The sequence below is a fragment of the Opisthocomus hoazin genome, chromosome 6, assembly GCF_030867145.1.
Source record: "Opisthocomus hoazin isolate bOpiHoa1 chromosome 6, bOpiHoa1.hap1, whole genome shotgun sequence".
NCBI classification, from domain to species: domain Eukaryota; kingdom Metazoa; phylum Chordata; class Aves; order Opisthocomiformes; family Opisthocomidae; genus Opisthocomus; species Opisthocomus hoazin.
In genome coordinates this window covers 65324232-65337856 of record NC_134419.1, presented here as the reverse complement: position 1 = coordinate 65337856, position 13625 = coordinate 65324232, and the positions used below count along the sequence as shown (strand labels likewise).

General features: G+C 41.3%; 1 protein-coding gene across 2 annotated transcripts in view; it reads left to right on the top strand.

Annotated features, from left to right (window-relative positions):
* The window catches only part of SLF2 (SMC5/6 complex localization factor 2), a 46638-nt gene that overhangs the window by 11956 nt on the left and 21057 nt on the right, over nucleotides 1-13625 (top strand). For both annotated transcript variants that reach the window (XM_075423612.1, XM_075423611.1), the window contains exons 5-12: nucleotides 2541-3703; nucleotides 6199-6281; nucleotides 7242-7358; nucleotides 7629-7796; nucleotides 9591-9693; nucleotides 11038-11113; nucleotides 12868-13009; nucleotides 13447-13555. In XM_075423612.1, coding sequence (XP_075279727.1) covers nucleotides 2541-3703; nucleotides 6199-6281; nucleotides 7242-7358; nucleotides 7629-7796; nucleotides 9591-9693; nucleotides 11038-11113; nucleotides 12868-13009; nucleotides 13447-13555 — 1961 coding nt within the window. The remainder of the gene's footprint in view (nucleotides 1-2540; nucleotides 3704-6198; nucleotides 6282-7241; nucleotides 7359-7628; nucleotides 7797-9590; nucleotides 9694-11037; nucleotides 11114-12867; nucleotides 13010-13446; nucleotides 13556-13625) is intronic.

The following is a 13625-nucleotide window of genomic DNA, read 5'->3' as shown; positions in this document are numbered from 1 at the left end:
TTGTGAGCACTGGAGTTCATCTGGGTCTGTGGGTACCTGCTCATCGTCTGTGTCACAGTAAACCAGCTCCCACACAGCTAATTCCCTCAAGTACTGAATACCCCTTTCCATATTGGTCCACTTGCCAGGATAGCATACAAAATCGTCACTGAAGGGGTACCTCTCCCTCACGCCTGACAGAAGTCTCCTCCAGAGGCTGAGGATTTGTTCCTTTTTCCCAATGGCCTTGTCAATGCCCCCATCCCTGGCCAGGGATCCCAGCTGCTTGGCTTCCTTGCCCTCTAATTCCAAGCTGCTGGCCCCATTATCCCAGCACCGCAGCAGCCAGGTGGCAATGTGCTTGCCTGGGTGGCGGCTGAAGTCTTTCTGCATGTCTCGCAGCTCGCCCAGGGACAGGGACCGGGTGATGATCTCTGTCTCCCGCGATGACCCTGGCTCATCGTCATCCCTCCCGGAGCGATCTGCTCTCTTTGCGTCTTTCTTTAGTTTTACGGGGGCGACTGCTACCTGCACAGGTTGGTCATTGGGCTCAGTCACTGTGCCTGTGGCTGGAGCTGGGGCTGGAGCAGCTGCTGTGCCTGCCAGGGAAACCGAGGCAGACCCTGCAGCTGTGGCAGCGGTGGTGCTGGCTGGGGGGGCTGTGACTGCCTGCTGGGCTGGAGGGGCTGCAGGGCCGGCTGGGAGGGCAGCGCCAGTGCCTGCTGCTTCGTTTCCCCCCCCCTTCCCCTTTAGGGCATTGAACAGTGTTGAACAGGGAAGCTCGGTAGGCGTGGGCCAGACCCCAGCACATTGAGGTGATTTGTGTCTCTCTGGAGTTCCGAGGGTGGCAGCACACTTTTTGCAGATATTTTACTAGTTTGTCCGGATTCTGTATTTGTTCAGGGGTGAGTTTAAAACACACCGGGGGTGCCCACTGCTCTAGACACCTGCCCATGCTGTCCCACACACCCAGCCACTCACAGCTATCCAGCCCCGGGGCAGGTCTCTGCACGATGTTCTTAACGACTTGTTTAACCCTAAACAAAAGCTGAAACCCATTCAGGAGGCAGAACAAAAGGAGAGTGCTGCCCTGAGCATCCCACGGGTACTCAAAAGCCGTTAGGACCAGCCTGAGGGAGAGAGGGGGGGCAAAAGAGTGGGGGAAGGTATCCCCTTCGGTTTTCCCCACAGACTGGGTTTGATTATTCACAAATTCTAAGACATAGGATCCGAGGTACGGAAATGACCGCAGTGCCGCATGCAAATACAAGACTAATTTCATGCACAGTGATGTTATCATATCATAAGTCGATATCATACAGTACAGCAAAATCATCATCCTGATCTTTTTTCCCGAGGTAGCAAACAGCACGGCGGCAAACACATACAGCAAGTAAGGATTTACGTAGCAGAGATATTTGATCAAAGTCAGAAACATTTTTACCAGCGACTTTAACTAACACAGTAAATGCGTATAATAAATTTTAACAAAATCTATGAAAGCAGTTTTAACACCCGCTGCTCAGCCCTGCCGTTATCCCTGCCCCACGTCTGGGCGCCAATTTAATGTTTTGGTTTCGGCTGCCGCCGGCAACAAAAGCGCCACGCGGCCGCCCCTCCCCCCACCGGCGTGCGGAGGAGAATGGAAAGAAACAGGCAGAAAACTGGTGGGTCGGGATAAGGGCAGTTTAACAGAACAGCAAACAAAGGGAAACAGGAACAACAACGATACAGATAAGGAGAAAACACGACAAAGACAGACCCGCTCTCTCGGACCGCACCGGCGCCGCATGCTCCCGAGCCGCGAGCCCGTTCCCGCCGTGCCGACCCCCCCACCGGCACCCAGTGTGACGTCACAGGGTATGGAACACCGGGCTCTGTTTGGCCAGGTGGGGTCAGCCCCCACCCCCCGGCTGTGCCCCTTCCTGGAGTCCGGTGAAAATTAACCCTGTCCTGGCCAAACCCAGGACACGGTCACATCAGCTTCATGAAGTAGCTTGCCATGAAGTGTCCAGGTGCTGGTGCCAGCTTAAGGTAGGAAGTAGAAAAGCATGGTGAGGAAGGTGGGCTCAGGTGCTGTAGAACTGTAGCCTGAAAATAGTTCTTCATTTTGTGAATACTTTTTCGTGAACACTATTAAAATTATTGCAGTATTTCCAAAATACTTTTCATGATGTTCAATGTTTATAACTATTATATGTAATTACAGAAACTTTCTTCCAGTCCCATACCTCAGCTGGGCTATTGTCTGTTTCCAAAGACCGACTGATTCTAGCATATAGAACAGATGTTCTGTGGTGGCTAGTGCGCTGCTCTAAAATAAAAGGATTTAATTTCATTTCCAAGTTAGTTACAATAGTAACGTAACAGTACAGTAACAGCTAAGTCTTAATTGCATTCAAGCAGAATGGAAGTATTGTAGTTTCTGATAAACATTTCAGTCATAGTTGACTTAAAAACAGAAGTTAGTTTTTTAAAGAGTAAGCTGTTAGAGTTTTGATTTATTTTTTAAACATGACAACAGTGGCTTACTTTTTTTTTTTTTTTTAAACACTTCATAGATGACCCATCTCAACCAAAGCCAAAGCAGGTTTCAAAACATGAGGCAACCTCTCCAAATGCACTGAGAACGTCATCTGTGATGGCTGCTGGTATGCGGAAGAGCCAGGCTGTTCCTTCACACTGCCTTACATTTAAGATGTCTTCTGGGCGATCCAAACAAATGGACTTTCCTGGGAAAAGAAAACGCACTGCCATGAGTATGGATGCAGACAGTTCAAATCAATCTGAATTATCAAATTCGGATGACCCTGAGTTCAGTAGGTCATCTACAAAATGCATAAATAGGAGATCTGACTTTGTAAAAAATATCCTTTTAAAGTCTACTTGTGGTGATGTCCTGCAACTAATGGAGGCTGCTGCTCTACCTAGACATGATTCTGCTCGTCCAGAGGAATACCTCAACTCAAGCAATGAAAATGAGAAAAATAATTGCTCCTCTGTAGGTTTGTCATCTTCATATTCCGCACACAGTCCTGGTAAAAATAACCACATTTCTGTTGTGGATACCAAAGAGAATCAACTGCAGGTGGCTAACTCATGCTTGTTCTTGGAAAAGTCCCTTCCTTTTTCTCAGGAAAAAAGTACTGTGTTGCCTTCTCTCCACCACTTAACACAAACAAAAGGTGTGGAATCTCATCTCCAGAATACTGGCTTATCTCAGGTATTGGACGCTAAGGAGCGAGATGGGAAAAGACCAGAAAGACATGCACACAATAGAGCTTACAGTATTCAATCCAGCAACAGTTTTTCAAAAACAAAAGACAAGACTTCAGAAAATGCTTCTGATTCTTGTTCAGTGGAAGGTTCTGGGAAACCTGCATTCTCAGAGGAGACTGGTAAAATTGTTCCCCTTTCATTATCTTTTAAAGAAGGATGTATGGGTAGCCACCATATGTCTTCACAACCCTCAGATGAGTTAAAAGCTGGAAGGACCTGTACAGAGAAGTCCAAGTTGAATGGAAAAGTAAAAAGCAGTTTTGATAGTGAAGATGAGAGTTTGGGATGCAGTCTAGATAATGATGACGATGATGATGAAGAAGTAGTATTCGTGCCGCTGGAAGAAATTCTGTCTTTAAGTCCCAAGCCACAGGCAGGAACCCTGGAAGAATCTTGTCTTGACAGTTTTTCTGAGGACACCGTGACTCCATTACTGAATCTTCATGTAAGTGGCTAAAAAAAATAAACAAACCAAAAAAGTATTATGTCAGCTTTGTTATATTGTATTTTTTGTATGATTTTTTTCCTTTATTCATGATGCATGAAAACTCAGAGTTATTTGCCTGCAAAACTGATTACTCAGCTTACTGAAGGGTCCTGTGCTGTACAGTGCAGTGGGGTCACAGAAAGGGTGGTTGTTACTGTGCCTGCCCTTGGAATGGCTGGGAGATGGTTTGTGCAGCCGGATTACATTAGCTGTATGCCTTTCGGTGGTTTTTAGGAGTTCTTATGCCTTTTCCCTTTCGTGTAGAGGACCTGTGGGATCTAATGTTTTAATTTTCCTGATCAGTTACGATTTTCATGAGCTGAAGTTAGGTAGGAGAAAATCTGTTGAGAGATCTGTGTGGTAGACTCCAGTCATATATCCTTGTTGCAGTCTGATTGTCAGAAATCTGCCTAAGAGTTCTTGATCTGTGAGTGTGATGTTTTCTTTGAGGCTGAATTTTGTAGAAATTGGAAGTATTTTAGCAAGGATTTCAGAAAGCTGTATGACTTACCATCACAAGGGATGGATGAAGAAGTGTTTGAATCCCAGTTTACAGGATATTATGATATTAATTAGGAAGTTCCTGCAGTATGACTTAGTGTGGCCTGGACAGCTGACCCCAGAGGACCAAAGGGATATATTCCATGCCACATAGTGTTGTGCTCAGCAATAAAAAACAAGCAGGGGCAGCTGGTCTGGCGTGTAGCCGTTCCTCAGAGCCTAGCTGGGCATCCTTCTGCCTGTGGGAGGTGCTGAGTGATTGCCTTCGCATCACTTTTTCTTCTCCCCCTTGCTCCCCCTTCCTTCACTTATTAAACTGTCTTTATCTTGAGCCATGAGTTTTCTTGCTTTTGCTGTTCTTACCCACTCTTTTGCACCACTGGGCAGGGAGACGAACAAGCTGTGTGGTGCTTACCTGCTGACTGGGATCAGCCCACCACGTTTTTCTGCAGTAGTAAAAAAACCTGCTGTTAGCAGAATACCTGTATAAATACTCTCGTACTTGTCTCCTGTTTTTGAATCTCTGAAATGGTTTATTTGTTAACGTGGTTTCTCTTAAAGAGTATCTCTGTAGGCAGATATGAAACAGCCATAATTATTTTATTTCTCCTTATCTATTAATTATACAAGCACGTTATAGATCAGGCTTTTGTGGTTACGTACCTATTCCACAATCTTAACCAACATGGCTACGTAGTTAAGGGTTAAGACTGGTAAACAGTTGCAGCCTAGAACAAATGTTTGTGGAACGTGATTGTGACCATAACATTTGGCCTGTCCTGTTTCTTTATAATTAATGGCCAAATAAGACAAAACAGCTAAGAACTGTCCCAAAATTTCCATGACCAAGGCTTTTGCGTATACTGGCATTCTTCCCTTGCCTTGTAAGAAGGGGCATACGTGCATGTTGGAATGAAGTCTTGATTCCTCAGTTCAAAAGTTGTTTTAGGCATGTTAACCAGATATAAGGCAAGAGGTCTTCAGCTTTCCCACAAGATTTCCCACACAAAGACATGCTGCTTGTTACATTTGAAAGATATCTCTGAGTACCAAAAATTCATGCTGTATTAACTGGCTTTATTAACAGGTGGATACTAACTTTTAACTTCTGCTACCTTTGGGTAATAGAAAATCCCCAGTAGGAGAGTATGCTCTTACTGAATTGTGTTCTCCTAAAATGAAGGAGCTTGTAGGAGGAAGCTTTGTCACTAGTAAGAGGCTTGCAATTTAAGAAGGTGGTGTCAGAATAGCACTGCTTGTTTGAAGAACTAAACCATGGCCATAAAAGATTTCAGATCTGTGTTGTCTGCTACAAGCTGAATAGAACACTGTCTACTGAAAATCAACCTAACTTTGCTAGCGGTTAAGACATTTTTATGTATGGTTTTGTTTTTTAATTCTATTTATTAGCATCTTAATTTGGGTTTGTATTAGGATTTTGATTGGAAGCTTTGTTTTATCTGATGAATTTGGAGGTGATTTAGCAAACTCTGGTGCTTTGCCCTCTAGGGACTACTGAAAATAAGAGGCGTACTGAATCATTTTTGGAGTTTCTTGTCTCATGCACGAGAAAGGGGATTCCCAGAATCTCAGTGGATGATAATAATAAAGCTGTGAGGTAACAGGTTTCTGGTGCTAATGCTCCTTGTGAAGGTTAGCTGGAAGTGGGCCCCGGGGAGAGATGCAGAGACTTGCTTTGCTGTTCATGTCGATTGTGAAGCACGTTTATTTCTAAATTAATCGCTGAGAGAGATTTGACCATTATATAAAATTGTTAAGGGACTGAGAAACCTAAACAATCATCTGCTTTTTAGGGTCTGCTTTGAGTCTTTATGTTCAGGTAAAATATCATTAAAATTGGAAGGTGTTTCTATTTTGATTGTTTATTGTCTAATACTGAATAAATCGATAACTTGTGATATTTTTTTAATATATTATGATTTCATTTACAGCTTTCTAAGCCTCCTGTTGTTAGCCAGGTGTCGTATGTGAACAGCTTAGAACATCTCTTGAAGGAGAAAGAAGAATCTAAAAGGTTTGTTTCTTAAAGCTACTTTGAAAAATTTGGGATGGAGTTGCAGAAGCTTAGATTTACCTCCTCTCCCCGAAACTCATGGCATTTGGGTAGCAGCAAGCTCAGCTTTGTCTGCTGATGCCACCGACATACATCTGACAGGACCTACAAGTGCAGCCTAACTGTAAAAGCTGAATGACAGGCTGCTTCCAAGCAATAATGAGTGATTTGTGATATGTCTGTCTACCCCTCAAGAGCTGGACTAAATTTACTGGTGATGCCTTCATTGTAGGTCACTGAGCCAGCTAGCAGCTGCTGGTCAGGCATGAAATAGAAGTATTTATGTAGACTGACTGTACTAGTTTCTTCAGAGGCATTTGTAGCTCAGTTTTTTTTTCCAGAGTTGTGTAGACTACTGGTATCTGAGTAGTTACACAGTTCAATGAACAGAACTAATGAGCGTTCTTGCAAGAGATCTTCCTGGTAGAAAGTGTAATGTGGTGTATGTACTAATGGCAAGTGGTGGTAGTGAGAATATGTGTGTGATTAACTGTTTTTATTAAAGATCCTGACCTTATGGGCTGGCTGACTATGGGGCAGTAAATATTTCTCTAACACTATTTCACAAATAAAATACTAGTATGAATTTTTTAAAAAAAAAAGAAAAGTAAAAAAAAAAAAAAATCCATTCAGAAGATTGAAAGTTTTAGACAATTACAAAAAATGCTGTCAGAAGTTGGTTGAGTGTATTTGTCTCTGACAAGCTAGTGATTGAATGTGCTGTTGGAAATTCATTAGGCTTTGGGAAACATCCACTTTCTGTCTTAGAATAGCATGATGCACAGGTGCAATGTCTCACATGCATCTGCCATGCGTAATTGGCTACTGACTCCTGGGTTCACATTCAGAGCTTGAATTTTGTTGTCTTCTGTTGTAAATACTGAACAGTGATGATAGGTTCTGCTGCTACTGTTATTCCAGGGTAGATGAACTAGAAAAGCGGTTACAGGAAGATATGCAAGGAGGGGAAACTGATCCTTCAGATGGAGAAGATGAGGAGAATGCCAGTGGAGATGAAGATCTCTTGGAAGAGCACAGGTCCTTACAACTCCAAAATCAATTACATCTAGTTCTTCACTTTTGTAGCCTTTTTTTCTGTTCTCTTCCCATCAGTTGTTGTTAATGTTTAATGTGAACTGTTCATAGCGTCTTTCAGGGTTGGGTGGATTTTCTTGGACATTACTGCATTTTAACAATTCAGCTTTTGCCTAAGGCTGATCTGTTTGTTCATCATCTGAAAATAACTGTCTCAACCAGCAAATAGCCTCTCAATGTTTAAATTAATGAAAGCAATTTTGAATTTTACAGGGCATTTATAAAGAGATTTTCAGTAATAGCTCATGGCATACCTGACTGCCACCCTGGAGAAGACATATTTGATTTATCAGCCTCTGGGAAAATCTTTAATCAGCATAACCTTGACTTGAGGAATTTTCATTTCATAGCTCAAAATCCCATAGAAAAGCTCCTTATCAGGTAAGAATATCCTCTTCACTCTCTTGTATTTACTAGTATGACTTTTTTCAGTGGGCTGCTTTTTTTCAGGTTGTTAACATAAATCAGTATATTTGCATGCGAATGAGCTCTGTCTTGCTAAGTAGGCAAGACTTGAGTCCCTTTTCCTGGAATTTTCCTTTCCAGGGTAGCTTTACAGAATAGTGAATTGTTACTTGAAGCTTCCTTCGTTCCTCCCCTGGAATTCTTGAAAAAAACATCATAAGACATAAGGAAAAAAAAGTGTTCTGGCCTCTTTCATATTACTGCTGTGTTGGGCTATCATTGATAATCTGACCAGTTTGTGGAAGATAAATGCAGAAGTGACATGTTATAATGAACAAAAGCTCAACTATGCCAAGACAGAAAGACAACCTTTGTGGTGAACTGATTTGCGACCTGCTAATGTCGCATTGTGTCTGCTGAAAGTGTTCTGAATGGGCCTGGGACTTAGGGTTCCACTTAATGAGGATTGCAGAAAGTCATGAGTTCTAACATCTGTTAGATTCAGTTGCTGAGCTAGCAGTGTGCCTCTGTGTGTATACACAACTGTTCTGTAACTCATAGGGATTTGTATTCTGTATTTATGAGGCTGCCAGGCTGCAAGTAGCTGGACAGATTCTTGCCTAATACCACAACTGTGAATCCTGAAAAATTCGGGTTATTTTGGTTGGCATTTTATTCCAAACTTGCATCAGTGAAACTGAGAGAATTTATTTAATCTTAAAGGATTTTTTTATACATGTGTGTGTGCTGTTGTTGGTGTGAAAAGGAGGGTGGCTTCTCCTCATCCCTTGAGGATGTGATATTTGTGATTATACTCCTTTGGCTTTAGGCCTCTGTGTTAATATGTTTTGGAGATCACAAGGATATAAGCTTCAAAAATATCTCATAAATCAGTGACTGGAGGAATGAGAATTAAATGAATCATCCCTTGCAGAAGGCAATTATGATTTAATTGCTTATGTGTTCTGCACAGCTGGCACTTACTCGCTGTCCAGTTGGCGTAGGGATGTCTTCCTAGCCACTTGCTCAGTCAGACAGGTAGAGGGTACATGGAGAAGTTAGGACACAGATGTCTTTGGGGAGCTGCCTGCTTTAGTAGATACGGAGACTAGAGGAGACTAAAGAAGGGTATGTGGGAAACTGGATATCATTAATTCAGGTACGTGTGACATACCTGGCTTTCCAAAGAAGACTAAAACTAAAGTAATTCAGTAATAAGAATGACATATTTTCAGTTATTCCAACAGCTACTTTTTGTACCTCACAAATTTGCACAGTGAGATTAGACTGATACTAATTGCTTTACTTTGCCTCCAGACTCTTTATTTAAAAGATTATTTTAAAAAATTGAAACAAAGTTTTTGCTGTTTCCTTGTAGAAGTGTTGGTAAAGGTCATTGGACAGTAAAAAATCTTATTCGCTGGTCTCATCGAGTATAGCAGCCTATCTTTGTAGACAGGCATAGTGTAGTACAATAGGGTAAATCAATGTTTATTTGAACTATTACTATCTAATAATACACATGTTTCCGAATTATATAGTATGACATTCTGGAGAAAAATACAGTTGTTCTAAATCACAAATAAGGTTTAGTTAATACCATATTTTATATAGGTAAGAATAACATTCGTTTTGGATGTTGAGATCCTTGTTTGCTGTTGATGATGATCATCTGAGGGGTGGGGAAGTTCTTAATGCTTTTGTGAAAGTGCTGATTCAATCACTAATTGATTTTTCTCCTCTTTCCTCACGCCCATCTTTGTCTTACAGTTCTGGTGTAACACAGCAGCTTTCTTTGGCCATTAACGGTTTTCTAAGTTCTGCTTACAGTTGTCTCTTTTGTCCCATACCAATTCTCAAGTGGCTTTTCCAGGTAAGACTATGCTGTTCATGCAGTTATACTCTGTCCAGGTATAATATTCTTCCTGGAAGCCAGTTGTAGCAGGAACAATTAGAAAAAGCTTGTGAATCTGTTCCATTAGGTTAACGGCTTTTAAATTAAAAAAAAATCTTTATTTCTGGGTTCTGATTTGTTCTCCAGTCTGAAATGCTTTGATTGTCACTAGGGATAGCTTTTTCTACACACTTTCTGAGTGCCTGCTAAGCTGCATGTCCCTGTCCATCTTCATAAGTGTTACTGCATTTGAAAAGGGCACAGTACATGCTAGGTGAGAAGAGATTTTAAGATATAATTGTGTGGGCCAAATAACAAGCAAATGTTAGTCTTCTGTTGGCTCACATTATCAGAGAATTTTCATTTTTAAAAGGTCGATGTGCGTTACAGCTCAGGAGAAAGTCTGGAGCCATTCTCAAAGTGTGGTGGCTGTCTGCTTTCTAGAGATCTGTGTCCGTGTCTAAATCCCAAGGAATTTACATTGTTCTGTTACTCACAAGAGTGCGCCTCGCCAACCTCCTTTGTATTATTACTTATCACATTCCAACTGTGCCTGAAACAAAAAAAGAAAGCTGGACTGCCTGTGAAATTACAGCCTGGATCAATTGACTGGCTTTCTGCTTTTGCCAAAAGGAAAACATTTTGCTCCTCCATGTCCTTCCCTCCAGCCAGTAAAAAAATTGCCTTCTACCCGCTGCGTGAGCCCTGGTGTTCTTCTAAGAAGGGGGAAGTGCGAGCCAATTCAGCTCGCTTACAGAGCAGCACTTGGGGGAGAAAAAGAAGAGTTTTTTTCTGGGCTGGTGAAATGCTCTGGGAAACCTGAACTGTGCTTCATAGTCTTTTTAGGTTTTTTTTTTGAAGTTGAGAGTGCTATGAAAAACTAAGAATGCATTGTTTTCGTTTAGTATTGCATGTGTTCAACTTGCCCGTGACTGGAAAAGGTTGTAGTTAGCTCTGTTGTCCCTGCTCACGATCAAGGAGTTCACTCTGATCACAAATTCGGGATACATGATATTTTCCATTCTCTTAACCCTTGGTACCTTCTTATGAGCCAACAGATTCAACATGGGGTTACAGAATTCTGGTATGGCAAATAATTCATTTTAAAGTATTAGTAGCATCTGTGCACTGCTTGAAATAATACATATTCACAGTATTCTGTTCTCCATGGTGCATCTTGCTTTAGAGGCTTTAGGGTTGTTTTTTTCTGTTACTGCTTCTTATTTTATTTTACCAAAGAGTTGGTTTGTTTTTTTAATTAAAAGGAAACTGATGCCATTATGCAACTTGATGTTCGACATGTGGCTTCTTTTCTCCCCACAGATGATGTCTGTGCATCCTGACTATTGTGTTTCCACACAGATTTTAGACAGATTGATGGAGATAACACTAAAAAATGGTGAGTACATGAAGGACAGAAAACTGACCACCTGAATGAAGGCATTTCCCAGCTGTTAAGTATAGAAAGCCATTGGAAAGGAATTAAAAGACGTTGGCTCTGTTCTGTGATTCTGGCATGAATTTATGCTCTTCTGTTGCTTACATAACACACAAATGCTAGGAGTTGGTCTGCATTGAGTGCATGCAAGCTGTGCCACAGGATGTGGTCCTGGCGTGTATTTGCAAAGCAGTGCATCCAGTACAGAGCATTTAAACTCACTTCTGTTATTTCACACATAGAATTGACCTGAAGAGGGGCCCAGTATGCTCAAAGATTTTTCTTCCCTTTACATCTTTTACGTTGGAAAGTGCAGACATTAATTTCATAGCTTAAGGGCTGAGAGATGTTTTTCACGTAGTCATACCCAATACGTAGCACTGCATAGTTTGCTTTCTAGATAAATGGCAAAAGTGAAAAGAATCACACATCCGAACAAAAACACTTTCAAGGATCTGCTTCAGCCCACACTGCTGCTCATGTCTTGTGTGTTTTGCCTTCTTTCATCTGTACTCTCCAATAGTTCTCTAGTACAAGTTCCTTTGTATGTTCTCCATGTCTTCACTGTATTCTGATCCATCAAAAGTCACTAATTCATTTAAGCCTGCCAGTTAACATCATTAAAGTAATACAGTTCTCTTGAAGTACTTGCTCGGGCCTGTCCAAATTGTATCACATAATCTTGAATGTTATTTGAAATAGGACTGTGATATGAGAGGGCATGTACTGTCCTTTATTTTGTGCTTTGCTGGCATTAAGCTTTATTCTGAATGAACCGTTCAAGCTGGTCAGTGAGCATTCAAAGAATTAAGGCTAGGAGAGATCCCAGCAGATCTCTGACCTCGGAGCAGGATCAGATAGGCTGCAATTGCTCCTGGAAAGTTGTCTAACCAGTTTAAAATTGCCAACTGTGGAGTCTTTGAAACATTCTGAGACACCGTGTTCTAGTGCTTAACTAAGGATGCATCTTTTTTGTTGTTTTTTACTGAATTGAATATTGAGATCTGAACCTGCAGTGTCTTGAGTGTTATGTTCCATTATATTGGGGTGGTTTTTTTCTTACAAAGTTAGCCCTAAGACACATAATAGATCCGATTCAGAATTCTAGTGATTCCAGTCATTGTTTGGAAAATACTGTGTCTAGCTTGATGTTACCTTGCTAGTTTAGTGTCTTATAGAGAATCCTCTGTACAGTTTGCAGACTTTCAGATACAAGTCATCATACTAATCAGCCCTTTCTGCAATCAGCATCGTTTCTTATTTCTATCAAATAAGTGAATTCCATCTGTTCAGCACTTCTGTTCTAGAAACCTTGCTTGTTTTCAGATCTTGTTTAGCTCCACTTTGAGTCCCACCATAACACCTTCTTAGCTGTGCCTATGCAGAACAGTAATTTATGTATTCTCTTAAAAGTAAATATTATCTCCTTGTTTATTCTGCTGTTTGCGATGAGAGCGAGCTGTGAGGAAAAATGGGTGGAACTCTAAAGTAATTCACCTGTTACATAGGTAAGATGTTTCTCTAGTGTAAAATACTGTTAGACTATTCCCCCCACCATGATTCTGAAAATAAACATATCGTTCAGTGTACCAACTCTTCTGAGATGAGAGCTGCTAGAATTGATGCAGACTGCTGAGCTTATTTGTTTCCCTTAAAAGGAAGTAATGCTAAGAACTAAATTTAAAACTAATCCATTCCATGTCTTTTACTTGTAGCTTCCATCAGTGATGAACAGTCTAAACCATGGATTCCTTCACTAGCTGATGTGTCAGCTGTTTTTGTCAATATGGGTGTTGCGTTTAGATCTCTCTTTCCATTGCAGCATCTTCAGCCCAGCTTTAACGAGTGTGATATTTTGTAAGTGTTTTCCTTTTGATATTTAATGCTTAGATCCTGTGAAAGCAAATCTTGTGCTTTGAACATAGAATCAGAAGGTTCTCCTTTATTCCCCTCCCTTCGATCAAGCCATACTCTTCTTTAAATTCTCAGCTTAGGTCTTAATAAAAGTAAGCCAGAACTTTAAGCAATGCCTGCCAGGTAAGGATTCAGCAAACCAGAGCATTGTCCTTTGTCCCACACCTTCCAGTGGAAGTTTACAAGAATTGTTGCCTAAATAGCTGGGTGGAATTGTAGGTAATTGGTTACAAGTTTAGATATGTGTGCTCTGTAACTGAGGGTTGTTTTGATTTGAAGGCATTTTGAAACATACAGGGTTTTCTTTTTCCTTCAGTTTTGTGCAAATAAGCCTTTGTGGGCTTTTGATTTATTGCTCAGATTAGTGTCTCTTTTATTAGAAGTCAGATGCAAGAAACAGTGAGTAAACAACAGTCAAGAGGAGACCTAACCTCTACCAGTCCAGCCTTCTCCAGTCTACCAGAAAACAATTTAATCAATGTGATTAAGGTGAGAAAACTCCAGTTAGAGTGGGAGGGGGTTTTGTGGCTTTTTTTTTGGGGGGGGGGGGGGGTAGGGG